This window comes from Melozone crissalis, unplaced genomic scaffold, assembly GCF_028551555.1.
Source record: "Melozone crissalis strain CALT ecotype California unplaced genomic scaffold, PUWL_Pcris_2 ptg000013l_1, whole genome shotgun sequence".
Taxonomy (NCBI): Eukaryota; Metazoa; Chordata; class Aves; order Passeriformes; family Passerellidae; genus Melozone; species Melozone crissalis.
Genome location: NW_026535791.1, coordinates 44666510 through 44693429, shown reverse-complemented (window position 1 = coordinate 44693429; position 26920 = coordinate 44666510). Strand labels below are relative to the sequence as shown.

At 42.2% G+C, this 26920-nt stretch overlaps 2 protein-coding genes and 1 long non-coding RNA gene across 3 annotated transcripts in view; 1 reads left to right on the top strand and 2 right to left on the bottom strand.

Moving 5' to 3' along the window:
* Positions 1-13375, bottom strand: part of EIF5B (eukaryotic translation initiation factor 5B) — a 35122-nt gene extending 21747 nt beyond the window's left edge. The window contains exons 1-3 of the mRNA XM_054271929.1: positions 13294-13375; positions 402-527; positions 223-310 (exon numbers count right to left, since the gene is read on the bottom strand). Of these exons, the coding sequence (XP_054127904.1) occupies positions 223-310; positions 402-527; positions 13294-13328 (249 nt within the window). The 5' untranslated portion in view covers positions 13329-13375. The remainder of the gene's footprint in view (positions 1-222; positions 311-401; positions 528-13293) is intronic.
* A 1397-nt stretch (positions 13376-14772) lies between these two features.
* LOC128934522 (uncharacterized) lies at positions 14773-15072 on the bottom strand. The gene is made up of 2 exons (XR_008482861.1): positions 14963-15072; positions 14773-14806 (listed from the first exon to the last, which is right to left on the bottom strand). It is a non-coding gene; the product is annotated as an uncharacterized LOC128934522 (long non-coding RNA).
* A 430-nt stretch (positions 15073-15502) lies between these two features.
* Positions 15503-25562, top strand: TXNDC9 (thioredoxin domain containing 9). Its single transcript, XM_054272118.1, has 5 exons — positions 15503-15595; positions 17234-17450; positions 19625-19743; positions 21604-21858; positions 24024-25562. The coding sequence occupies exons 2-5, from the start codon at positions 17262-17264 to the stop codon at positions 24139-24141; spliced, it is 681 nt and encodes a 226-aa protein (XP_054128093.1). The 5' UTR covers positions 15503-15595; positions 17234-17261; the 3' UTR covers positions 24142-25562.
* Positions 25563-26920: the final 1358 nt, after the last annotated feature.

The window sequence follows — 26920 nt, the reverse complement described above, 5'->3', positions numbered from 1 at the left end:
CACAAAGAAGATCTATTCTGATTGGATTTGAATAGTTGTCAGCATGACCTTTTCTTTGTGACTGACTTTTTACTATGAAAATATGATCAAAGATAATTAAAAGACCATGCTAGCCACACATTTCACATAGGATTTCCACTACACTAGAAGTTCTCTGGGACAGAAGTGTCTCATATTTTAATTATTTCCTATTAAAAAGCCCACCTCCCTCCCAGTGTTCACCTTTCCTGTAGAAGGTTGTTCCCTTTCAACTTTCCCTCCTTGCGCCTCTATTGACAGTTCCTCCAGCTCCTTCAGGATATCATCTTCACTAAAATAAGAAAGAAGTTAGGGCACTTAAGTAACTTGAGTTTTTGGACAATGGAGTAAGATCAGGCAGGTGGGAAAAAACCCTAACTTACTCAAAATCTTGTTTCTTCTTCTCTTTTTTCTTTTTGCCTTTGGATTTTTGAGGCTCTTGATCCTTTGCAGCTCCAGCACCTTCTATCTCAGCAGCAAGGGCATCAATATCAATATCATCTTTTGCACTGAAATTAAGAAGGAAAGCAGGGTTATCAATAGTTCAAACATTAAGTTTACATAAGTAGAAGCCATTTGAATAAAAAAAAGTTTCAAAATGCAAAACCAATCATAAAACATATGCAAAGCAGGAAAAAATGCTCCATGTTTAACAAACGATTATGCACTGTTACCTTCTACCACTCAGTAGGAAGGGAAGGAAAAAACTTTCACACATGTGGTCTGCTTGAAGGGAGGTGGAACAATAAAACACATTCAGTTCTTGCAACCTCAGCATTGAAAGTTTAGCTGTGCAATTTGATGTAACTTCTTGGAAGAATGTAACTAGACTGTTTGCCTTTGGTCCTCCAAAAGAGAAGTTGTTTGGCCCTTCAATTCACAGGTGTCATTGATAGAAAAGCAGCCATCACAATCAAAGTGTAAAAATAAAGCACAAATTCACAGTCAGGGGATATCCTACTAAAAGATATTTATCTGCTCCTTCAAACACCCTTTAGCAAACAAAAAAACTGCTGTATTTTTATTCAGCAAATAAGTGAAAGTTCTCTACAGCTTCCAACTCACATTAACAGTTACCTGTGCCTTGCCATCAGACAAAAAATTTTATTATCTTTCAAGAAATCACACAGATGAACAGAGTTCAGTCCCAAGCCAGACTTTAAAGCATATAATAAAAAATACCAATGTAGTTGGCAAGCAATCATTTGTACCACTTGCCTTAGTATTACCTCTCTGAGGCCTAAAGAAAGTCAAAGAAGGTTTTGTACAGGCATTTTACCTAATCACACTCACAGTGCAATTGTAAGAAAGGAGACTGATTTATTCCATGCTTCACACTTAGAGCTTCGATACTGAGATCAAAACTGGTCTGATGCTACTTTTATCACAACTTGCAATTTCAAAACCCATTTATTCAACAAGCTGTTAATATTTCATTTAACTGCCTCTTAGATAACTGGACAGAAAACTGTTGTTTTACAATTTCACTGTCCCATTTATTAGCACCCCCTCAGGATAAATCAGCCAAAGGTTGACTCACCAAATACCCAAAACTATATCCAGAAAATAAGAGAAATAAATTTCTTCCAGATTCAGGACTTTCAAGATATCAGCAAATTCTAAACTACCAGAGCTTCAGTTGTCCCAATTTAGAAATCCAGAAGTTGAATCTTAATAAAGAAAACCAAGTATTTCATTAGTCAGCTACAGATTCTAAAATTCAGTTAAGTCTAAGTTGCAGTTCTCTTTGCAAAAAGGAAAGGGCTGGATTCTTCTGCAAGTGAATGCTGACATACTGGGAATATGCAAGTCACCAAAATTGTCTACATGTGACAACAGCACAATTAAGCAACAAAGTATGTCATTTCTTTAAAGGCCAAGATGGATTATTTGTATTTTTAAATCTTATCTTTTCTTCTGGGTAGACTGGACAAACCAAATAAAAAGCTGCACAACAAAGAACCTCACAGTACAGCACCTGTATTGCCAGAGACACTTTTAGTCAAGAGAAGAAAAAACACACCTAAAATATACCTAGGAACACTTCCTCATGTGCTGAGTTATAATACATTTGTCAAAAGAAATTTTGTCTCAAATAGTTAATGCAAGTTCTCTAAAGTAATCCTCACCTCCCCCAAGAGAAAATACACATTTTGGCCATTCTCACCCTAAGATGATGTGACATTTCAGCAATTCAAGTGCCATTTTAATAAGCAGTTTAACTGGCTGTATATCAGGGCTAACAGCTGAAATAAAAATGCCACTCACTTCTATACCTAGAATTAAAGCCCTAATGTCAGGCTAACTACGTTACATCCAGGCCTACACATAGAGCCTCAAACTTGTTTTTGCATTGATTTCTGAGTATCAAGTTTATTAAGCTTTGCTTATCTTCTCTTCCTCTAGGGGTTAATGGAGGAGACTGAGTCATACCCAAGCTGGAAGCAGATTTAAAACACCAAACATGTGCTCTACTACTACTTCCTGCAAGGCTGCACTGCTCCCCTTACTACAGGAACTTAACCATGTGGATGTTCAGATGCCAAAGCACCAGGCCTTCACACAGCTCATATTTCACATGGAAATTACCAAGGCTGACTTTTCACAATGCAGTTTAGCAGAAAGTTAGCCCAAACACAAAACACACGGGTTTTTTGCTACAAGCAAAGAAGATGTCATATCTCATGTGGTATCTCATGTTCTCCAGGGTACAGGCTTTGAGAGGGTAAGGTTTTATTTGCTGTTAAATCAACTCACTACAACTAAACTTTCAAGAAGAAAAGTTGTAAAAAGGGAAAAAAAAAACCTCAAACACTGAAAAAGCTATTTGACAGACATTAAGTTTTAACACCCACCAGCAAAAACAGTTGAGAACTAATAGTAATAATAAAGATTGCCCAGCTGTCACAATATCGGCATCAATGCAAAAGCCTTTCCACACTTGTCTTTCATTGTTTAGTTTCTGAAAAAATGGTCAATGGTTTCTGACCAAAAAAAAACCAACAAAAAAATCCCAAGCAAACAAACAAACCAACCAAAAAATCCTCTATACTTTCCACTACACTTCCATTTACTAAGAAGTGACAGAGCAAGCTTCAAGTATTTGAGCCTCAGTGAAGTAAGAAGTAAAATTAAGGCTGCATGCAATTATATATACAGCTATAACTCATAAGAACCAACAAGTAAGAATATCATTGGAAACCTAAGGAATTCAAACACTGGTTTCCATGACTATAAGTTTATTCCCATACTGATCTTGAATTTCCTTAGCTTTTAAAACTCTAATAATATTTCACTAGGATTTCATAATAAAGCTGAAAAGAAAATTAGGAAGGTACTTCCCTCCACTCCTGGGAGATTGTTATTCCTTTTTATAAGGAACCACTACACTCAGACACATAACATGCATCACATTTCCTATGGGCATGGTTAGATACATCATGGAACCTTTTCTTGTAAAGGCTTTTAACCAGGCCCTCAACACACATTTCAGAAATCCAAACATTCTTTCAGGAGCCTCCTTCTCCAAGACCTCCTAAAGGTCCCCATTCAGCCTTTACTAGGGTCCAACCCTAAGAGGGCTTGATACAGGAACCTGAAAGGACTGGAATGCTCATGAGGTTTTCAATTTTGACCTCAAACTGCTTTTGTATGAAGACATCATACACAGATTTCACAGCCTCACTACCTTAGAGCATTCAAGCCATAATGCTTTGGCACTCAAAAAAACCCCTCACATTTCCCCACCATAAGAGGCTCAAGGAGATCTGGAAAACAAAGTGCTACTGCACTGCAGAGATGGAGTCACTTCCCTGATTTTCCTTTGTCTTTGTTTCACAGATGAAGCCTAAGCCACCTCTGTTATTCACATGCTTTGATTTCAGCCTCTCTTTTTGTTGCCAGATATAAAAAGAGTTTTGATATTGCTAAAGCAGCACTTCAATGCATTAAATTACAGCAGGAATTAGGTGTGTGTACTTCACTTAAACCTAAACAAGCAGTTTTCAAAAACATGGCTGCAGACGTTTTTCCACAGAGATCTGTGCCTAAGGTAGGGCAAAATTCTGCAGTGGGAAAATACAAGTCACATTAATTAAAGGAGAGCAGTAATCAATAACATGTACACAGAGATCACTACATTTCATATATCAAACAAAATATTTTTTCTTTAGAATTACATCACTAATCAAAAAGAAAGTGCTCATCATTTTCCCTACACAATTTCACTGCCTTCTGCCATTTAAGCAAGATTACAGAATGCAAATCTTTAAAACAACACACAGAAACATTTACATACTTTATACTGAAAAAATATTTCCCTTAATGCCCTAGAAGCTACATTAAGAACTCTGTTTCCCAAAAGGGTTTCAGTACAGGTTGTCTGCACAGACCAATGAACACCTGTATTACATAGGAGAATTCACTTAAGGACAGACTCCTGAATATTCACTGGGTCACAAGTTAAAAGCTGTCCTAACACAACATTCTGTTCAAAGCTAGGATCAAATGTTCCCAGACCATCCCAAGTAAGTGTTTGGAGATTTTTAAGATGGACATAGGCAACAGAAGAAGTTCAGTAACCTAACTCACACAAACAAAGCATCAGATCAGTCCAGTAACAGAAATTGATACCCAAAACACAACCTAAGCTGCTCATGTTAAACAAAAATGTTCAACAACAAATAAAGCTACAATTCCAAATCCTGCCTACAAGTATTAAACTTCTTTCAGTGGGAAGAATAAACCAGCCAGGAAATAAAAGAGCTGTCACCTACCACTGCTCAGTCAGATGTACAAAGACATCCAGTAGCTCTGCTATTTATAAGATCCCACACAGTTGCAAGCTATTGAGTCAGAAAAGGGAAAAAAAATCTTGTGACTGATAGATTCACAGTCCGTAGAAAAAAAGCCAAAACCTCTGCTGCGTTCCTCTTGCTGTTACAGCAAGGAAACAGCATTAAAGACTAGGAACACACTTTAAAAACAAACCAACCAACCCCTCAGCTAATACATCACGTCTGCCAAAAACACTAAAAACACCTTAAGGTGTTTGGTTTATTTTATCTGAGGGGGTGTTTATTTTTTTTTAAACACGAGAAACAAGCACAGTTTTGGATGGAGTTCTTTTTCTGATGCAATAGCCTGCAACAACCAGAACCTAGAAATTCCCTGGGGAAGCCATCTGGATACCAGAGTTGACCTAAAGACAAACTCTGATTTACAGATACTGAAATTAACATTAATCCTAGTTTGCACATTCTAGGGTTTACTCTAGTCTTTTACAGGCATGCTTTCCCATTTCGGTTAAAAAAACCCTCACACAGTGAAGTTGACAGTTTCTAATACTTGTTCACAATTAGCAAGATTTATTTTTAAGTTCTGAAGTTCCACCATTTCTTTCAGTCAACAATATTACAGGTGTTTATCAGTGCACCACTCACCAGAACAGAAGCTGTCACGCTCCAAATCAAGGTTTAAACCTACAATTCTCAAATAACAAAAAATATCAATGCTCCCTAATAAAGTACATCAGAACAGTTACAAGTACATTTCAACTATTTATCACTTCTCTCTTCCATGGAAGTTAAAAACTTATTTCAAGTACTGACACAGTTAATATATTCATCATTAGGGATTTTCACAGTGTGAACCTGCCATACCTAGGACAGGTCCTGTCTGCAACAGAATCTCTGTAACAGACAAATGTGGGCATGGAAATCTGAGAGACCTCCTCAGCACTGCCCAGGAAAACAAAGCCAAATGCAGGAAGACAGTACTACAGCTATTGAAATAACAGTTAATAAGCTTTTATCATTTACTTTGCTCAATGAACTTCTGCAGGTAAAATGCATAATTGCCTTTCCTTGCCAAACAAGCTCTTCCAGCTTTCCCTGCCGGTTCTAGTGCAGGAAAGCCTGACCAAGAGCATTCCACAGACTCTCCAATAACAGACAAGCTCATTACATTAGCAAGACCACCAGCAAACATGCATGCTTTCCTCCCATGCTTTCTTAAAGCCACACACAGTTAGGACTTCCAGTACACTGATTACAGTACCTACAATACATATCCCCAACAGAGGGAAAACTTCATTATAAACAGGCACTGTGCAGCTACACAGGACAGAGATGGCATCCTCACTAGGCAGCAGAGATAAAGGGCAAAGAAAAACTACTAATCCATTCAGGAACAGAAAGAGTGGAGCAATAGATTATACAAAGGAGCTGAGCTGCCCTCATTCATACCAATTTGACTCTATTGAAATTAGGTAAATGAAACTGCGGAAAATAAATGGAAGAATTCAGCTAAAAATGAGACTACTGGAAATCCAACTTCCAGCTTTGCTAACAAAGTTGACAGGATAATGCTGTCCTGCTGAAAAAAAACTAAAGTGTACACACAGACTAAAAAATTACAAGCACTTTTTGATCCATTGCACTGAGCAACACAAATATGTTACTTATGCTTGCCTTCATCTTACAGTGAACATGCTAACTTAAATCATGCTAGAAACCTTTTACTTAGGATTGGTTTTCAGCTGTCTTTGTTAGGGTGAAGTTGAAACATAAGAAAACACTGTACAATTAAAACCAGACTGAAACAAAGAAACTGAACTTTCATGTGCAAGGGGCAGAAGAGTCAGCAAGCTGACACAGCAGGAAAGTTGCATCACTGCTGTGAACTCACTGCCCACATTCCTGCATAATCAGAAGACTCATTTTTGCTGAGGCAACCTTGGAGATATTTCATCAGTTGCGTTACACCAGCTCTTCTAACCACCTTCAAAAGAACGTCACTGTCATTAAGTAATTTTCTTTGCTTAAGAAAAAAAAGTCCTTGACCTTCAAAAAGACTGAAGAGAAGCTGAACCATTACATTACATAAACACATCTCTTTCCATGTGTTTGATTTTTCTTTAGACCAAGTAAAACTAATACCTCTAGACAGATCTTTATCCTTGTTTCCCTAGAGCACCTTATCCATCCTCCACATGTGTGAGCCATAAACCCAGTAATAAGATGCATTTTTAAATACAAGATTATCCAAAACCAGCAAGTTACCAATGCTGAATGACATATTGTAGCTGTTTTCACCTGTAGTATTAAGATTGTTTGAAAGACAGAATGCTAGTTCAAGTTCTTCTAGAGCACCTGGTTTAAACAGTGCCAAAACAAAAGCCATTTTGGAAGTACTCATTTAATGGTTCAAAACCTCACATCACCAATTCGTTCTTTAAGTGGGTTATGAAATGAAAAATGCAGGCATCTGCTGGCTCAGCAAGGCTATTCACAACATGAAAACAAAGCCCTGGCCTTTTTCTCATTTTGGCCTATCAAAGTACATCAACACCACAAGCTTCTTTTTTTGGTTTTGTTTCTTCCTCCACTGAAAACATTTAACTTATATATGACTGAGACAGTTTGAAATTCAGGAAAGAAAGAACTGTGCTCCTTTCTCAGCCCAGAAAATGAAGGAGTGCCCACATGAGTACCAGCTACACAACCCACCAGTGCTGCTTAAAGAATAAAAATAAAATCTCAGCCCCAGAAATAGGGCACCCTCCTCTTGCCTCTTCCTCACACTAAGGTGTAGGGCAGGGAAGAATTTACTTCCTTGCCCATTCCCAGCCACATTTTCCCCTCTTATCAGCTCAGGCAAGCCAGTGGCCACAAGTCCATGCAGAAAACCCTTTTTGGGCAGCAGATGAAAACACACCCCTGGTTTGTACTGCAGGCCCAACAGCACTGAGGGCACTGCAATGGAAGCAGGAACACCACAGGGCTTGCATGTCCAGCAGCCCAACCGAACTGAGTTTCACTTGGAACTACACCTTGGTGATTTTTCATAGGTGAAGGAAGCTGGTGAAGCCACCTAATTACATGAGAGAGCAAGGAAGTAAAATCTGACTAAAAGGGTAATTGCTTTTCATTCAAGCTCCCAAGACAATGATTCCATTATTAATATTAAAGAGTCATGCCTTCTCTTTCAAGTTTGGCTGGGGAAAAAGAGTGGCACAACTATCAGCTAAGCAAAACCTTCTGAAGAAAAAGATAGAGAACTACACCTTTAACCCAAACAGATTCTAGAAAAATAAGAAGTCTCTTTTATATAACCCAGATTTAAAATAAAAAAGAAAAACACCAAACCAAATGAGCAATCAAAAAAGGAAGAAAAGAAAATCATCAAAGGAAAAAAAAAAAAGCACAAATCACAACCCCACAACCTAAAATTCCCATTTAAACAAAGATATAGCAAAACTTCAAGATAAAAAGCTTCTCTTCATGGTTCAGTTTAGGTGTTTGTATCTCAAGAGAATAAGATGATTAAAAGCATGGAATATGAAACACTAAGTAAAAAACTAGCATTCGGTCTTCCCTGAACAAGTTCTTTTGGTTTTTGTTTTGTTTAAGAAAGGTGCAAAGACAACAGAAACTACCACCAAATTCAGTGCTTCACAACTTCTATATCCCACATATCTCACTGTATAAAATCAAAATACATCACAAAAACACCATTTAAAACAACTTCAGAACTACCTTTACATTGCCCATAATCCTGAAGAGCAAATGACGCTCACCTACATGAACTGTAATTAAAACCAATACCTCATCTTACAGCATGTACTTAAAGAAACACATTTCAGGCTTTCAGAAGTCTTCAGAGAACTGAAACAACAGGTTCTGCAATTCCCAAAGGCTTGCACTGTACTACTGTCATACTTTTCATGAACAGTAGTTACACATGAGATTTAGATGCCACCATGAAGATAATGAAAGAATAAAGATTTCCACAAGAAAAGCTGCTTCTTACAATCTCCCTTGTGTAGGGCAGTGGTTTTTGGTTTATGCTGCCCTTACAGCAAATATTTCATGATCCTTATAGACTTTTTACAATGATGCTTTGCTTTAAAATAAAATCCAACAAGTATATATTGTTTTCTTGTATGAAAAGCTCTAAGTTTGGGGAAAACAAAAATAGAAAAGGACAACAAATTTCTGTAATGGTGAATTTATTTTGCATTATTTTACTCCATCTTTCAGAACAAAATCTTCCAGATGAGATTGGAAAAACAGGGATTTCAAGGGTTTATCAGCTATTGTCCTTGATGGAGCTGCAGAAACCTTTGCTTGTGGAAATATTTTGGAGAAACAGATAACTTACAGTGACACTGGTGTACAGAATGTTTCCAAACTCTGTCCTAGCCTTCACAGAACTTCCCCACACAACATTGAGAAGATTGTACTTAACACACTAACAGAAAAGGAACCAAACAGACTGACAAGTAGACAATACCAGATAAAATACACAGCATCGGTAAGAGCACTCTAAGTGTTATTTTAGCAGCTGTGTTCACTTTGGGCTGCAGAATCACAGCCAGCACCTGTAATTTCCAAAGCAATAGGCATGAATGATCAGAGTGGAATGCCTAGGCAACAGGTCACATTATTAAAGGGCAGAAGAATAAACACAGCTAAACACTACCTACTGAAGCTAAGAAAAACTATTAAGAGAAAAAGAAGATGACTTAAAGCTGGGAGAAGAGGACAAACACATGACAAGCTAACACCTTCAAAGGGAAAGATCCATATTCTAGGCAAGCAATAATCTGTAACATAGAGTACATGGCACACTCACTAGGAAGTCTGCAGCAGCAATTTGAGGCTCAGATTCAAAGCAGAGTTCTGTAGTTTATAACAGCCTTTCTTCACAAACATTAAAAAAAATCCTAACTAAATTTCAAAGACAGCAGGATGGAACCTTGACATAGCTTCTGCTGTTACACCATATCAAAGAACCAAAGCACAACAGCCCTCCCAAAAGGAGCTAGACTGTACATCAGAGAGCCTGCTCTTCAATTAGAAAAGCTTGAAAACTCAGAACTCTCATATTTTTATTGAAATATTTCCCATGAAACTTCATTTGAAAATGAGTGATCACCACAAACACAAAAATTTTGAAGAGGAAACAATTAAAGCAACTTCCCCATTCAGGCTTAGGAGCTATTTTTACCCAAGACACTCTCCACCTTCAGAAAGCACCTAACACACCACAAAGTCACCATGGATTTGACCGTTCTAGATAAATATGTTCTCATTGGCAGATGCACAGCAGCAGGAGCCACTAACAGAGCTCCAGAAGGGCATAACAGAGGTGCTGGCATAGTATAGATTTGTTGCATAGATTTGCAGTGTTTTCATAACAGGCTACAGTCTTGCCTTTCATTCTTTTCCTGCTCATCACAGCTATCATCTCACTCAGGGTCTTATGACACAAACAGGTGTAAGTACATAGAGACAAAATTCATCCTCAGCCTCATTTCCCCACACACATCAATACCTATTGCTATGAGCACTACCATACTCAGCAGAAACAGGGGAGGAGGAAACTCCACTACAGAAGGCAAAGCTAAGAGGGGAGAAAAGCAGAGTAAAGATTACTTGTACCTTACATAATCTGTCTCAGTGTGTCAAGCAGAAAATCTCCTTCCTGTCACCACATGGATTCTCAAACAAATATTCACAGCATAAACATAACCACCTGCACCTTCCCACATGCTTCCTCTGCACTAGGAGTTGTGCCCATGAGCTGCCACACACTTTGGGAGCTGCAGCCAACAAGGACATAAGGGATTGTACCTGTAACATAACTGTAAAAGGAGGGAATAAATAGTACAGCACTATATGGCACAGATCTGAAAACACAGCAAGCAAATCCAACTGGAAGCCTTTGATTACACAGGGCCATTCCTCTCTCACTTTACAGAAATGGAGGGGAGACTGATGGGGGATTTTGGAACTCCAAATTCAAGCCACAGATGCAAACATGCAGTGCATCTTCTCTCCCAGGGGAATGTGACACTCACAAGGATGTCACCTAGAACCAAGACCCCCAGGAAATGAAAGTCATCTCTGCAGGTAACACCTGTTCCAAACCATGATGGCCTTCCAGGTCCATCCTCACTTCCATCCCTCAAAGCCCCTGCTACAGAACACAGCCAGTGTACCCATCCTGTCCTGTTTTCCCAAACACATGCCTGTTTGTACTCTCCCACACCACCCCTCTCCCTGCCATAGCCCTGTCACTGCTGGAGCAATTACTGAGCAGGGTACTGCACTGGCAAGACCTGGGACTAAAGCCTGTCAAGGCTTACTTTGGCTGAACTCCTGACCTGCTGCAACTGTTCCTTCATTTAGCTGTGACAGCAGTTTCTCCCATTAACCAGGTGCCCATGCCCCATTGGTGCTACTGCTGTTCACCTGGGCAGTTTCATATGGCATCAGTGACAAACAGTCACTGCACAGAATGAGAGAATCACAAGGCCACAACAATAATGCAGTGTAGAGAAATGCAGGCCTGGTGTGGGAGCAGTGGCCTTGGGAAGGGAAGAGACAGGACACAGCAGGCACAGGCACATGTGATAAACAGAGATGGGTCCTACAGACCCAGCACAGGACGCCCCACAACTTGAGAGACACTGGCTAAAAGAAACACAGGCCTGAACAAAACTGGCCTTAGGGATAACAAACAAGAAAGAAATAGTATTTAATACACAGTGCCTTTCTCTTATGTGGATGGACTGTGGAGCTAACCAATGGTGGTAGCTAACCACAGAGTTTCATGGAATAAGCAGTGAAGAGCAAAGCCACATTCCCAAGCACATAAAACAATCCCAAGTGGATCCCAGAGCCAGGAAGATGAAACCACAACCATGAGCAATCACACACAGCCAGTGAAGGACACCTGATGCTGACAGCTCTCTGGATCAGCTCACACCAGCACCAGGATGAAACCAACGACCTTAGGACTTGGCAACAGGGAGCACAACCACTGTAACTGCACCAGTATTCTTTCTTTTTTGCAACATTAAGATCCGATGTAATAATAATTAGGCTGTCAAGACTTCAACTATTCTAACAAGAAATTCTTGACCTTTTCTTTAAGGTAGGCTTCCATTTTTAGACATCTTGTGTCCACATGTGCACACCAGAGAGGCCCGTGCTCAGCAATTCACACAGAGAATGAAGAGAGAATGAAGTATCCAGCAGGAACCAAGACTCTCCCAGTGCTCCCTGCACACCAGCCACTACCCCTGCAATAGCCCCAAGAAGCAGAGTTTCGGTACCCACAGGCTTTTCCATGCGTTTGGCATCTACCAAACTGCGTACAAAGATGGGCACCAGGTCTTCTTTCCTTTAGAGCATAAATGTCCAACCCTTCCCTCTTCTTTCTCAAGTCACACTCAGCTCACCTCCTCACCAGAGCTGCCCCCTCCTCACCAGAGCTATTCCTGTCAAATACAGCCCTTGAAACAAGATGATGACGATACTAAAAAGCAACACTTATGGTATGGCAAAAGGCATCAGGAAAAACGGACAGAAAGGAAAATACCTCACTGAGAAAACACTCATTACCCAGAAAGGACCGGTGAAACTGAAACAGTTTATACACTACTGTGATACAGAGTAACAGCCTTAAGTAAGCATCAATACATGCTTAAGCAATAAGTTCCTAAAGATGAAATAGTATTTTGTGACACAGCTGTCATGGGGAGAACTTCCAGAGGAGAAACATTTAATGTCTCAAAGAAAAAACGTTGTAGTTTCTAGTTCATACACGTTTCAAGATATCAGTTTTCATTTAACTACCTGTCACTATTAAAAACTAAAACCACTCTTTGAACTTATTGTTTCTTTGTATTATTACTCTATGGTGACAAGTAAAAATACATTCTCTCCTGCTAGTGTATATATGCACAATGTCATTCGGTCAGCATTCCATATGGTTAATACAGCTGCCTTCATAGGAAACTCCTCGACACAAAAAAGTTCTCAGATGGGGCATTGTCCACGACGATGCGACTATAGCGACAGAGTGGTTGGTCTTATCATCCAACCACTAAAATATAGAACATTTTCATTTATTAGGCAAGCGCACGAAACATGTAGATATGAGTGTCACAGCACGATCTATAGCACTAACGCCCAGTGAGAGATAAAAAATAATTAAGAAACGCACATTTTAATCACTTCAGTTGCACTAAGCAGCTATTTTCCAGCTGGAAATCGAGCTGCCTGCCCCTTCACGGACAAACACCCGCACGGCCAGGCCGAGCCGGGCCTGGCGCGCCCCGCCTGCGATGAGGCCGCGAGCCCCGGCCGGGCCCGGCGCCTGACTCAGCGCCGTGTGGGCCGTGTCACGGCGCCGCGGGCGGCCCGGCGCGGGGGTCCCTGCGGCGAGGCGGGGGAACGGGAGGGGGTTCCCCGGATCCCTCACCTCTCCTCGCTCCGGTTCTTCTGTTTCTTGCCCATGGCGGCGGCACCGGCGCGCGACCCCTCAGCGCTGACCGCGCGCCGCCCCGCGCATATGGCACCGCCGCGCGCCGCGCACGCGCTCGCCCCGCCCCCAGCCCCGCCCCGCCCGCGCCTCGAGCCTCCGCGCGCCAGCGCCCCCTGCCGGCCGGAGGGGGAACGGGAACGGCCCGGCCCCTCTCGGGCGCTCCGGACACCGAGCGGCCGCGAGAAACCGGCCTTGTTCGCCTCACTTTGGACTTTGGGCAGCCCCCGGAAAACGTCTGAGTGACGCCCCGAATCTTGTAGTTTCCCTCCTCAGGCAGCCTCGGGAAATGTCTAAATGATGCCCCCAGTCTGTAGTTTCCCTCTAGCCCTCCTGCCTTTCCAGGGGCCTCAGGACGTCCGGGAAGGATTGTAGCCCGTTTGGCCATGAAACCTGACTGAGAGTCAAACACGTTTGAAAAGTTTTACCTGGAGGCAAATGGGATAGCTCAGCCAAAGTGGGGGAATGAAGAGGCTAAGGGGGAGGTTTTCATGGAGCAGGGCAGCAGTACAGGGACCAGGGAGTCATTTTGGTGCGGAATATGGCCAGGACACGTCCCCCAGCCCTTCACGGGGCTCTGCCGGTCCGTCACCCCCAGCACCTCCCCGCCTACCTGGTACGCGAAGTGTAACCAGTGTATCGTCTCCCCTGAGGTGACTGGCCTTCTCCCTAGCAGGGGGGCCTAGGAGGCAGCACTGAGTTTATGGCAGACACCTAATGGAGCTCCCTCCAGGCATTTAAAGTACGGTAATTCCCTCCCCGCTGCCAGATTTCCTCAGTGTACAATGCTTTCCCTCCCACTCCCCTCCAAGGAGCCCAGGGGGCAGGTGCTGCGCTCTCTCACAGGAGGGCCCGGGTCCCGCTGCTGCGGGGCAGGAGGAGATGGCCGATGTTCGCAGAGACAGCGAGGAAGCGAGGCAGCAAGCACCGCGTATTGGGGCGGAGGGGCTTCAGGAGCGACCTCACCTTCTTGTGGCCACTTTCCTCCGGAGCAAAGCAGGATGGAGCAGAAATAACAACGCTCACAGGCAGCACAGACATCATTTCATGTATTTATTTAATAAGTTTTGAGAGCTACACATGTTCTGTTGTTGTCATCACCCTACCACCGTAACTCCTTTGGTCGACAGAGCAAGGCTCACTGTTCTTTACACCTTTCAGCCTCAAGATCACCACCTCCATATTGCTTCGCCCCCTAGCACCCTGACTTCTTACTTCCCTTAGCCTTTATACAGCTGTAGCTCCTTATCAGTCTCTCCCACCCATGCTCCAGCCCACTGCAGATAAGGCCGAGTTTATCTTCCCACCGCACCTTCCCCGTCTTCGCACTTCAGTACCGGGGAGCCAGATTTCCAAGAAAGAAGAAAGCAGAACACGTGTGTTGCATTTTGGGTTTTTCGGGGGATTGGTGATTTGAGGGTTTTTGTTGTTGTTGCTGCTGCTGTTTTCTTTTCTAAAAAAACCCACGCTTTAATGTTCCATTATTTATATGAGCGGATCTTCCAGCGCACTTGCAGAAGCAGCAAAGAGACGGCGAGCCGCAGCTGACCGCACAGCCCGGTTCTCGGTGAGCCCGCCGGAGCTGCGCAGCCCCCGCAGCGTGACTTACCTCACGCCATCGCTCCGGGGCCCGGCCCCGCCGCTCCCGACCGCCACACGCCCGCCGGGGCCTCACGCCCACCCCCGAGCAGGAATTCCCCACAGAGCAGCGGCGGACGCTGCCACTAACCCCACAGCAGCCACCAGACCCGCCTGCGCGAGGGGAAACTGCCTTGGAGGCGGGGAGCGTGTCCTGCCCCGCCTCTCACGGACAAGCCCTGCCCCTCCCAAGCACGGCGGGAGAGGAACCGCAGCGCCCCAGCAGGCGGGTGCTGCTGGCGGAGGCGGGGACACCTCGGGGCGGAGCTGCGGCGGCGCGGAGGGTGGGACCCCCCCAACCCGCGGCTCCCGCCCGCAGGTGCGACCTACACACACACATACACACGCACACACATACGCACGCACGCACGTACGTACGTACTCGGCACGGGGCGCACGCGCGCCAGCTGGGCGCGGGCCCGCGGCCAGTCGGCGCGTCGGGGGCAGTTCCGCGGGTGCGCGCGCGGCCTCCCGCAGGGGCGCGTGCCCGCTTTGGCGGCCAATCAGCGCGTCGGGGGGAGTTCCACGCGCGCGCCGTGCGCCCCGCGCTGACTCTCGCGATAGCGGCGGAGGGGCGCGGCCGGCGCGCGCGAGGAAGCGGAGGGTGAGCGGCGGGGGCCGGGAGCGGGTGCGGGTTGCGGCCGCGGGCGGCGACACCGCCAGCACCGAGCCCGGGGCAGGGCGGGCGGCGGCCCGCCCCTGGAGAGTCCGTCCTGAGCCGGGTGCGTGCATTGTCTGCGGCGCTGTGTGTAGCGAGCCCGCGGAGGAAGCCGCGCGGCGCCTGCGCAGTGTCCCCGCCGTGTGCCGCCCCTCTCGTCCGGGACCCCGGCGCCGCTTCCCGGCCGAGCGGCGGAACGGCGGCCCCGCCGGCGGTGCCGAGGCTCCTGGCTGCGTGTGCGGGTTCCGCGGCTTGGGAGCCGGGATAGCGCTGGGCAGCTCGGCTTGCAGTGGGGACTGGCGGGTCGGTGCTGCTTTCCCCCCTGATTGCTTGGAGGGGCAGCCTCCCTTCGCCCCAGCTGGGCAGGGGCTCCCCGTGCCTGGAGACCTGCTGGCCTCTGATCGCCGCCGGCAGGGTTCACATTGCCTCTGGAAACATAGGAAAGGGTGGGGGACAGGCAGACTTTGTGGGCAGCAGCTTTGGGAGGAGGGAGGCAGAGCGAGCGTGGCGGCGACACGCGTGGCGGCGGGCCGGGCGCTGCTGCCCTCATCTGCGAGCTTCTCCCGTCCGTGCTTAAAGCGTTTCTCTGGCCTGTGTGGGCACGGTGTTCCCAGAGCCAGTGACGCTGGCAGATCGCCTGCTTTGAAATACAGCCAAGAGTACTCTGGAACGCAAATTCGGCAGCTCAGGTCTGTGGTCAGCAGGTTGAGAGTCTCAGTAGGGTGACTGTGCACTGTCACCGTTTCAGGACTGTCAGTGACTGCACTGATAATTTTCTGCAGTGTAAGTTTATTGGGGAGAACAGTCGATTGTGTTGTCACAAGTTTTCATGCACTCTGATTAGTGTTTTGTGTCTTTTGATGTGTTTGGGCAGGGAGAACTTTACAGAAAATTATTTGGCTCTGTTTCTTCACACAGCAATTAGGTAGTGGCTTTTAAATCCTCTTGCTGGCTGCCATAGGTTGCTGTTTGCAATAGCAATTTTCTGGAACTAATTAAAGCATTGTATTGGCCTAGAGCATTTGCTGTTGAGCACCTTGTCTTTCTTGTAGCTGAGGAGAGGAGTGTTAATTCAGATTTATATATGTTAATGTGCCTGAGGGGCTTAAAGTAATTGCATTTGAACTACTGGTACAAACTTACATACTGAGCGTCGCTTAGACTTGTTCTGAGGCATCCTTTCCCTCCTCCCAGCAGCTTGGAGCTTTCCAGCTGAATCTTCTTGTTTCAGAATATTTGTTAAAGTAGGCACATCTGGCTCAGGATGGGTGTCCTTTTGGAACTGATGAATTTTTCTTCTTTATATTAACAAGCAGTTTTAGGTTCCTGTGCACTTTCAGTAGCTGCCTTTGGGGCTGAAATAATAGGACTTAATTTATATCTTTGCCATCTGTGTTCATCATGAAAGTATTCTTCAAAATGGGTTGCAATAAAGAAAAGAACTATTTGCTAACTACTCCTGTGTTCAAATAGCAGAGAACTTTGGTTTTTTTGTGGTATGAACTGCAAGCAAAGAGAGATCAGAGTTTAAATTGTTTGTGTGAATTCCTTGTATGCTAATTCCTTGTATCCCTGTTTCCACAGCTCTGAAGAGACCACTTTCCAGCTAAAGATGGCTGCTGATACCTCTGTGGATATCCTTCAAAAAGTTCTGGAGAATGAAATACTTCAGTCAGCCAAAGTTGTGGAAGAACATCTGGATGCTGAACTACAGAAGCTGGACCAAATGGATGAAGATGAATTGGAACGCCTTAAACAGAGGAGGCTTGAGGCCCTAAAAAAGAGCCAGCAGCAGAAACAAGTAATTTCTGTAGTATAGACTACAGACTACTATATGTGTAGAGTGTAACAGAATTTTTGGAAATTGTATATGTGAACTAAGTGTTTTGGGGTTGTTTGGTTGGTTTTGTGGATTTTTCCCTTTCTCTCCCTTCTGTGTTTATTAATTTTAAATTATCCAGGAAAGTAGGTGTCTGTCCATGTGTGCATGCTTTGTGTTTTTTAACAGAAGGAGAGAAGCACCTCTGTGGTTGTTACAGTAAGGATAGGATAAGGAGTTTCATACAGAGATTTGAGTGTGTCCCTGTTCACTGAACATTGCTATCTAGAAGCATAAGTCCTGTAGGTAACCTAACCATAAGGCTTTAGGCTCTTTCTGAAGTGTCTTTGTCTGAAGCTTGTGGATTTTTACTTACTGCATGTGATATGTGCCCCCTTGTTAAGGTATTTTGTAGAAGGGTGAAATGGGGTTTTTCCTTGTTCCTAGGCTGGAATCATTTGTCAGACTCCTTTTGAGCCAATGAAGTGTTGGCTTTGTGTGACTGCTCATTTCCTCCTACAGAAGGAAATACTCCCTTGGGACCTGACACCTCATGTCAAACGAGGTCTTTATGCTCCCTCAGAGCTCTTTTTGAGCAATAGCTTACACCATAATTTTGGTAACATATGGTGTGAGACCTGAATTACAAGTAAGGAAGCTGTAGGTTTCTCAGCTTATTCCATCTGAGCTAACCTAAACAAGAAATTGATTGTGGTGGGGGAGAAGTGGCTTGGCTGAAAGGAGATGCCTGGCTGTGATGGAGTCCTTAAAAGCTGGTGCCAGACTTTGAAATGGGAATGCAGTGAAATGTCATGGCATGGCTGGGATGCTGCAGGACAGGCAGCACCAGCAGCTTTGGTTCTGTAAACACAGAAGTAGAGAAAGTGGCACGCTATTCACTTGTCTTCAGAAGTTCAGTTTATATTTGATTCTAGCATTCTCCTTTTTCAGAAGTCATGACACTTAGATGTCCTTGGATGTGAACATGTGATTGGTCTCATGCAAAAACTTCTTCATGTGTTTGGGCTTAAGTCACTGTTCTCACACACTTTCAAGTGCAAATGTGGAGTCGGATACTGCTCAGTGAAAGCAGTGTGCTGTCACACTATTCCACAGTAAATCTGTGGAGAGAGGAATTAATGCATAATCACTGTTGAGGGATAACTGAGTTCTTGATTTGCATCATGGTGACTTCTTCATATGCTCATACTTCCATGAATTTTTAATGTGTACAGTATTCAGGAGAGTCTTTGTTCTATCCTAATTTAGCTTACAGGATATCTTTGGTTTGCTTGGAAACCTTTTTTTTTCTTTCACTTTCCTAAGACAAAACTGCAAGATTAAGAACAGTGATTTATCTAAATTGTTTCCCCCCACTGGAAAGTTAAAGTTTTTGTCACTTTTTGTCATACTGCACTACTTCTAATCATGTAGATTAGTCTGTACTTGTTTAAATACACTGCAATTACCTTTTAGTAATGTAGAGGTTGTGGGGTTTTTCCTTTAAGTGTGTTTGTTGAAAATGTGGAAGATTAGCTCTTTGGAAACTGTGTTTACGCACTTAATCAGACAGGTTTTGAAGTTACCTCTAAATTTTAGCTTGTGACATTCTGTTTCTCTATCAGTGTTATGACTGATGGTGCACATGTGTTTTCTGCATGATTTTCTGTGAGCCTGGTTCATGTTAAGATCCCTTCAGTGTATATTTGATAGGTAAACATCATTTATTGCAGATGAGTTAGTAGGCTTTTTCTCTCACAGATTTTTTTCATAGAGTAAAAAAAAATTTTTTAAATGTATTTAATTCATGTAATTACTTGACTAAGTTTAGACGAGTTCTTTGAGTGTACATAAAAATTTTCAAATGCCAAGAGTTTTTGTTGTATTCTTTGAACTACTCTTGTCTTACTGAGAGGCTGCATTGCAGAATTTTATGTAGCTCTGTACAAGATTTGTATTTCCAAATAAGTAAGGTGGCCTTATCTGTGTATTTTTAAAACAAAACTAAAGGGGAGGAAGTAATGTGTTTCTCCACTACTGTATGAAATGGGTTTTCCCTGCAGGCCCCCTCTTCCATTTTCTAAATGCTTTAGAGTTTGCACAACAGACAGACTAACAACCTCCATACTAATTATTTGCTTTTTATGTTTTTCAAGGAGTGGCTTTCAAAAGGACATGGAGAATACAGAGAAATCCCAAGTGAGAGAGACTTTTTCCAAGAAGTCAAAGAAAGTAAAAACGTGGTTTGCCATTTCTATAGAGATACAACATTCAGGTATAGTAAATAAGCTGTGCTGAAAAAACTTCTGTTTGAAGATGTCTACAAAAACAGATGTGTTTTTTGTTCTTTCAAATCCCACTCATAAATAAGCATTTTTAGAAGTATTCACTTTGCTTCATTATAAATCTCAGTCACTTTTCAAGACATTTGATTTTTTAAATGTGTTTTTCCACTACAGTTAATCTGAACATGATTGGATAACAATTCATATTCTGCTACATAGTTGATTAGAACATAGATGTTTAACCTCTTTGACAGTATTTGAGAGACTGCTGTGTTTCATTATTGATTTAGTTTGAGGCAGTGGGGTCTGTAAATGTAGAGCATACAAGAGCAGCCTTTCAAAAACATGGCTTTGGTTAGTCCAGATCTCGGTGGTTCTGGCAAACAGGAAAAAATGCCCTAAATCTTGTCTAGGCATCTTGAGAATTTAACCTTTTACTTTGAAAGGATCAGTTGCAGCTGCTTTCCCTTTGTGCCTGTGCCTTTGTGATTCTGTCACTTTTTTTAGTGTGTGAGACACCAAGATCTGAGAATATGTGGTGACTCAGAATAGGAACCCCAACGAAGATGTCCCACTTCCTTGGAAGAATTTTGGAAGTTCTGGGTTGTAGGCTGTTCCTCACTGGGTCTCTCAATGTGTTCTGTTAAAATGCAATAGCAAAGTAGAGTAGTTTATTGAAGGAGGAGCCAGTTGTCCTGGTTTTGGTTGTTTGGAGGTTTTTTTTTTTCCCCCAAAGGTGTTATGTTCTCCCTAGCTTATAGAATATAAACTGAAACAGCCTCCATGTGAGAAATTGCAAGAGGTCAAGGCTGGATTTTGCAGTGAGGTACCCATGTCCTACATTTCCTAAGTCTTTAAAGTAGTTGTATTTGGCTAGCTTTGACTCAAGAGGGTGAAAGGCTGTCACTGCAGATGAAATAGCTTAGGATAGGTTTGGGTTTTGTTTCTTGAATCAGCAAAGTCTGTAGGCTCAGACAGGAGAAGGAACTTCTGAGAAAGTGCTTTGTAAAGTGTGTCATGCTGACAAACAGGTTGAAGCTCAGGTGTTGGGTTTACCAGCCACCTTATCAAGTTGCTTTCATCTTTGCCCAGTCCAGCTTTTTTGATCTGTTCAGGTCTCCTCTCAAGTTTAAGGACAGTCACATCACAGAGTTCATGCAGCTAAGCCAAACTGCTTAGAGAAGGCAATCCAGAAAGCTGAGATTGCAGGTGATAAGTCCATGAATCTCTGTGATCTGACAAGTATTTTGAGCAGTTCACATCGCTGCCCCATGGCTGAGAAACAGTAGTTGTATGCTCACTCCTATTCCATGGTAACAGAAGCCAAGTATTTTTGCCTTTAGCACTATTGTGCAAAGCAGTCTGTGCAAATCACTTTTTTTTACTTATACTGAGTTACTGCATCTCAGCTGTGAAGGTAGTGACTGCAAAAATCCAGAACACTGTAACACATTTCTCTGAGGAAATCTTCTGTAGAGAAATGTTTCCAGTTGACAGGCAGTGAAGCTTGAACTGGAAGAACAGAAAGAAATGTCACCAGTGAGTGCAGGCCTCCAGAAATGAGGGCGAGGCTTCCAGGTGTACGGAAGGTAATTAGGAAGAAATTAGAGAAAGGGATGGTATAATTATACAGTAGAGGTGCTCCAGGCTGTTCCTCTATTAGTCATTAAATCCAGCTACCTTTGAAACATAGTTTGTCTTGAAACTAAATTCTCTATTACAGAGCTAATGCTAAGTATTAACATGATAGAGCTAGTTCTTTACTGCTCCTTTTAAACTTCCTCTCAAATGCATATTCGTCAGCTTATTCATTCTAACACTTTATATATTTTGGGTTAATTTTTCCACAGGTGCCAAATAATGGACAAACACTTGACTGTATTGGCAAAAAAGCACATTGAGACAAAATTCTTGAAATTAAATGCTGAAAAATCTCCTTTCTTGTGTGAGAGACTGCGCATCAAAGTAATTCCCACTCTAGCACTAATAAAAGATGGGAAAACACAGGACTACGTCGTGGGCTTTACTGACCTCGGTAACACTGATGACTTCACTACAGAAACCTTAGAATGGAGATTAGGCTGTGCAGATGTAATTAATTACAGGTAATTAAGTGTTTTGTGATTCTTTTGTTTTCAGATTAAGTACAAAGAGAATGACCTCGCAGACAGGAGAATCTGAAAGGTTGTAACTTCATTATGTTGTATGCTAAAAAAGACATTTAAGAGTTTAATCTAGTTACTTAATCTGTGTGCTCCATCAAGGGAAAGAAGATAATACCTTGCCAAAGAGATTGAGATGTTGTAATGAGTGTTGAGTTGTCCATTTTGTAGAGTAATAAAAATAAACCCAGTTCTTTTCATGAGGTGTATGGGGTACCAGTGATGCTCTGATGTGGCTTCAGTGTCATGCATCTAATGTAACCCTATAGCATCTATAGATGCTTCATGTCACAGTTGCAATGCAGTGAAGTCTGAGCATTTTTCATCCACTTCAGAGAAAACTCAGCAAGTCATCCTTAAACTGCATCTAAGTCAGTATTACATACATGAATATACTTTTTTCTTCAACAAACGGTACTGAAAATGGAAAATAATTCAAATAAGTGTAAATAAACTGAGTAACAGTACAATATAATCATCATAAGTACCTTGTTAAAGACTACAGAACAAAAGGCAGTAGAAAATACCTGTCACCAAAATAGCCTAACTTTACCAGAGAATTATTTACCAAAATTCTGCTTTCCTTTCCAATTTGATTCAAATGTCATCTCTTGTTTTAGGTTAATTTTGCTCTATTGTTTTGAATGTATTTAGTGCACTTTAAATTTTAAATATCATTACCTGACTTTATTTAAATGTCTAATGAGGTAAATTTTTGGCAAGAAGTATTGTATCTTAAAGCCAAAGACACTACTAGTCAATTTGACTTAGTAGCTGTTGAACTTTGGGTGAAATGACTGAAACTTACAATTTTAAAACAACTGGTATTTCCCAGTCCAGTGAAAAGCAAATATGCAAAGACAGCTTGGATGCAACAGCCTTTTATGGGAAAAATCCTTCACTGGAGTTGTATCAAGCACTGCTGAATTTGCTAAATGTTGATACATTGGCTTATGGCATAATGTTATTTCTACTTGACTCAACTAGTACTGTGAATTTGTTCTTAGCTCCTTGTGGAGTGGGGGAATTTTGTTCTTCGTTCTTTTTGGCAGACCCTGGCTTTGCAATGCAAGCCACATTTCCAAACTGTTCTGAAACAGTTCCCACTTCCCTCTCTCTGGAGTTCCTGAAAAGGGCATAGGCCTCCTCAGAGCTTAGAAATAGTTCTTTTCCTTCAACCTGTGGGATAGCAGATGGTAAAAGGGTATACTTTATTTAGGGGAAAAACTGTTCAGGTCAAATTATTTGCCCAAAATCAGGATTCAAGTGGTATGTTAACATATGTGATTAAGTTGCAATCTGTGGGCTGTATATTTAGGATTAATATCAGCAAAATAGTATTAACATTTTGTAAAGAACTACAAATTTCTGAACATCCCTTTATAGCTAATTACAGAAGGTTGCAACTGTTGTAATTGCTCCCTCACTCACTCACTTGGATGCAAACCCCTCACAGGTCATGTGAGCAAAAGCAGGGCACACCCATTTCTGAGCAGCCAGAGGGATTCCCCTCCTTGCACAACCCTGCTGGAAGAGAAGTAGGTGCTCCAGTTTCATGTGAAATCTGCTGCTTCCAGCAGGGAACACAGGCCCATTCCCATGGATGCACATGCTGCTGAGAGAGCCCCTGCAGGATCATGGGGGCACTCTGAGGTGGGAGTTCCTGCAGGGAAGAGATAGCAGGGATAGCACAAGGTGCCTTCTGGCAAACCCCAGTTCTGACTCCAGAGTCCTCGTTAGCAACATTTTAGCTTCGTTTGTGCTGGTGCTTTCTCATCTGTTTTGAAAAGTCTCTCTGTAATTCCCTACTTAGAGTTTACTCTGACAGACTGTCGTCTTTAGCATGATCAGTTTGCAGGAAAAGCCTTTTCATTTTACAGCTCCACTTACAGGTGCTGTTTACTTTCACACTCCTGTCTTAACTCCAGTTATCCAGGCCATCTTCACCAGGATGTGCTATGCTAGCAACACCACAGTGCTGCTTAGGGTACAAGTAGGCATTGTGTTCTCTTAGACTGTGTTTTTCTGTAGAAACAGGTCATGAGACATGATGCTTACTGTCTGGATGAATATGGCTTTAATCAACTTGTCTTACCCTTTTTCTGTAGTGGAAACTTGATGGATCCACCTTTTCAAAGTCAAAAGAAATATGGAACAAGCTTTACAAAGCTGGACAAGAAGACCATCAGAGGAAAGATATATGATTCAGATTCTGATGATGACTAGAAGAGCCGCTAAATATATTTGTAAATCATCTTTTGTTTATGCGTGGTACATTTCTAAAAATGATTTTTATAAAGCTTACTGCTTTTCATTACATCTGCACATAATTCTCATTTTTCTATACAGTTTTATACAACTGAGTCACAGCAGGAAAAAGCTTAAGTATTTTTTTTTCCTCTTTTGGAAGTCATTTGTAATTTGAAAATCTTAGTCCTTCTAACTAAATGACGTGGCAAGTGATGAACTTAAGCTCTTTGTCTTAAGTATAAGTTTATGAAATGTTTTGAAGTAACTTAGAAACTGCTGTATGAAGTCAGACCAAAGGTCCCTCTGGCCCAGGATCCGGTCTCAGTGGCTAAAAGGAGATGCACAAGGAAGAATGCAAACAGGGTGACCAGATAGCAATGCTTCCCCACAGTCTAGTTTAAGTAATCTGTGGCTTGGGGAACACCGTATCTGAGAGCGTTTGCTGCTTAAAATAATAGAGGAAAAATCTCTTTAAATCCTCATGGTATCCAGGCATCCACATCATGTGGCAAGGAGGTCACAGTTTAACTGTGCTGTGTGAGGAACTACTTCCTATCATTTTCATTGAATCTAACAAGGCTTTTTTTTCTGTTTTTCATTATTAAAGGAGGTAACATTCACTTCTAAAAAAGGTTGTTCTTTATAAGTTCCTCTTCCAGTTGTCTTTTTATATTTATTATTACTTACATTATCAGTAAAGCACCACAAAATTAATAGTAAAGAAATTGTGCATTTTAACAAATAATTGCTTTTCTTATGGTGCCATATCATGCCATTAAATAAATTAACTGCATTGCACTGTAAGTTGTAAAAACAGTCATAACTTCTGTGAATTCTGAAATAGATGGCCAAGAGAAATGCCCTTTTACCATCTACGAATGCTGCATGTCAGAGCTGATCCAGCAGGCAATAGCACATAGCAACAAGCATATTGAAAAGAGCCTTGTTCACAGGTTTGTATCATTCTGTGGTTGTGAATGTGTGGATTTTATAGCAGATGCTTTGTACAAGAGAGTAGAATAGAGAAAAGTATTTGGGAGAAACCTTGATTGTTAAGCTTAGATATAGTGCTGCATACTGTGTACTGTTCTTCAGTGATGGACAGAAGTTTTGAGATCTTCCTTGGACACAATGTAAAATTCCTGGCTAGGTGAACCGTTGATGGGTTTCTTTTTCATTTTCAGAAAAATTGTTTGCTTTGTGCTGAGGGATCCTTTTGAGGTGGTACTTTGAACCTAGTTGGTCCAAATAGCAGTGAAATGGGTCTAGCCAATCTTGCTGCCTTGTAGTAGAGAACACTTGTGATTGGGCCAGCCCAGCAATATATCTCTTTAAGTTTAAAAAATTATATTTTATTTCTGTTCATGTACATTGAAATAAAATTATTTTAATTCTAATATTGACTACTGTATCCTTTCAAAGAAGATCTAGGTGCTGTGGAATAATTTCTCTATTAATAAAGTCCGTCAGAAAGTTTGTTTGAGCCCTTGCTAGATTTCCAACAGGTGATATACAGTTCTGTCCTAATATACAGGATCACTTGGAGAACACAGCTTAAGATGTGCACAGCTGCCCATTGATCTAGGAGAAGCATAAAGGAGACTTGCTTCACACTGATCACTTTTTTAATCCACAATGCTTTAGAAAGTGCTCCTTTTTTTCCCCCTGCATCCAGTTGCATGAAATTCAGGAAACCAATGTTCCAGCAGTATTTTTACAAGTGTCTTAGCAGGAGTCATCACTGAGCCCTAATTGTGTTGAATAAGCTGTGGAAATATAAAATCACCTCTGATGCAGCTGCGTGCTGTGTGGAAACGTGTGGGCTTGTCAGGATTCCAGCACGGTGCGTTGGTGGAGGTTACTCAGTTCCACACGTGAAAAGCCTCATTACAAACTCATTGCAAATCCTACTTGGAGTCTCTGCTTTCATGTCACTTTAAGCTGATGATTTTTTTTTCTAGGTTAATCTTCCTGGTACCTCTTCCTTCATCAGGCTTGTAACATGACCACACATACTCTAGTGCTGATACAAGGAGTTTGCAGGAATGTGTGGCTTGGGTAGAATCAGGGAATGGGCTGGGTTACAGGGGACCCTAGAGATCATCTAGTTCCAACCCCCTGGCCGTGGACATGGGTAGTAAGAGAAGTTGAGACTGTTTGTACTATAAGTTTAGATTTATTTTGAAAGTAGTAATCTCGCAGATTTTCTCTTCAAGTCTTTACTTCCATGGAAACTTTTCTTGTTTCTGTATATTCTGTCTTGAATGAACATTGAAACTTTTACTGAACAGTCCTCTTGGTTACACTTCATCCTGCATATTACATTGAGATTAACAAATGCAAAAATTTTATTTTTTGCTGAAACCCAGAAGTTCTTTAAGAAATGGGAAATTCATCTAGTTTGAGTAGTGAGGAACAAATTACTCTTCTGTGGTAGAGTTTAATAATTTTGCCATGCAGGTTAAATTAATGAATTGCCCGTGATATAAGACCTGGGACAGCAAGCTACAAGTGTCACAACACAGAGAACACCAGCTCAAATAAATGTCAGCTGTATAGACTTGAAAAGCAGACAACTTTGTCAACAGCAATCTAGTGGTCATATGGCTGATTGATGAGATGCTAATGATTCTCAATATGCAGAAGAAATGCAAGTTTTATGTGATTAATTGCTTACCACAGATGGATGAGGTATGTTAGGACATGACTGACTAAGCTTCCTGAGCTTAGACCAATCACAAAATGGTGCCTGGTC

Excerpts from the sequence above, each read along its gene's own strand:
- TXNDC9 (XM_054272118.1), top strand. The coding sequence starts at position 17,262 with ATGGCTGCTGATACCTCTGTGGATATCCTTCAAAAAGTTCTGGAGAAT. Across the intron at positions 17,451-19,624 it reads AGAGCCAGCAGCAGAAACAA|GAGTGGCTTTCAAAAGGACA; the intron begins GTAATTTCTGTA and ends ATGTTTTTCAAG. Across the intron at positions 19,744-21,603 it reads TATAGAGATACAACATTCAG|GTGCCAAATAATGGACAAAC; the intron begins GTATAGTAAATA and ends ATTTTTCCACAG.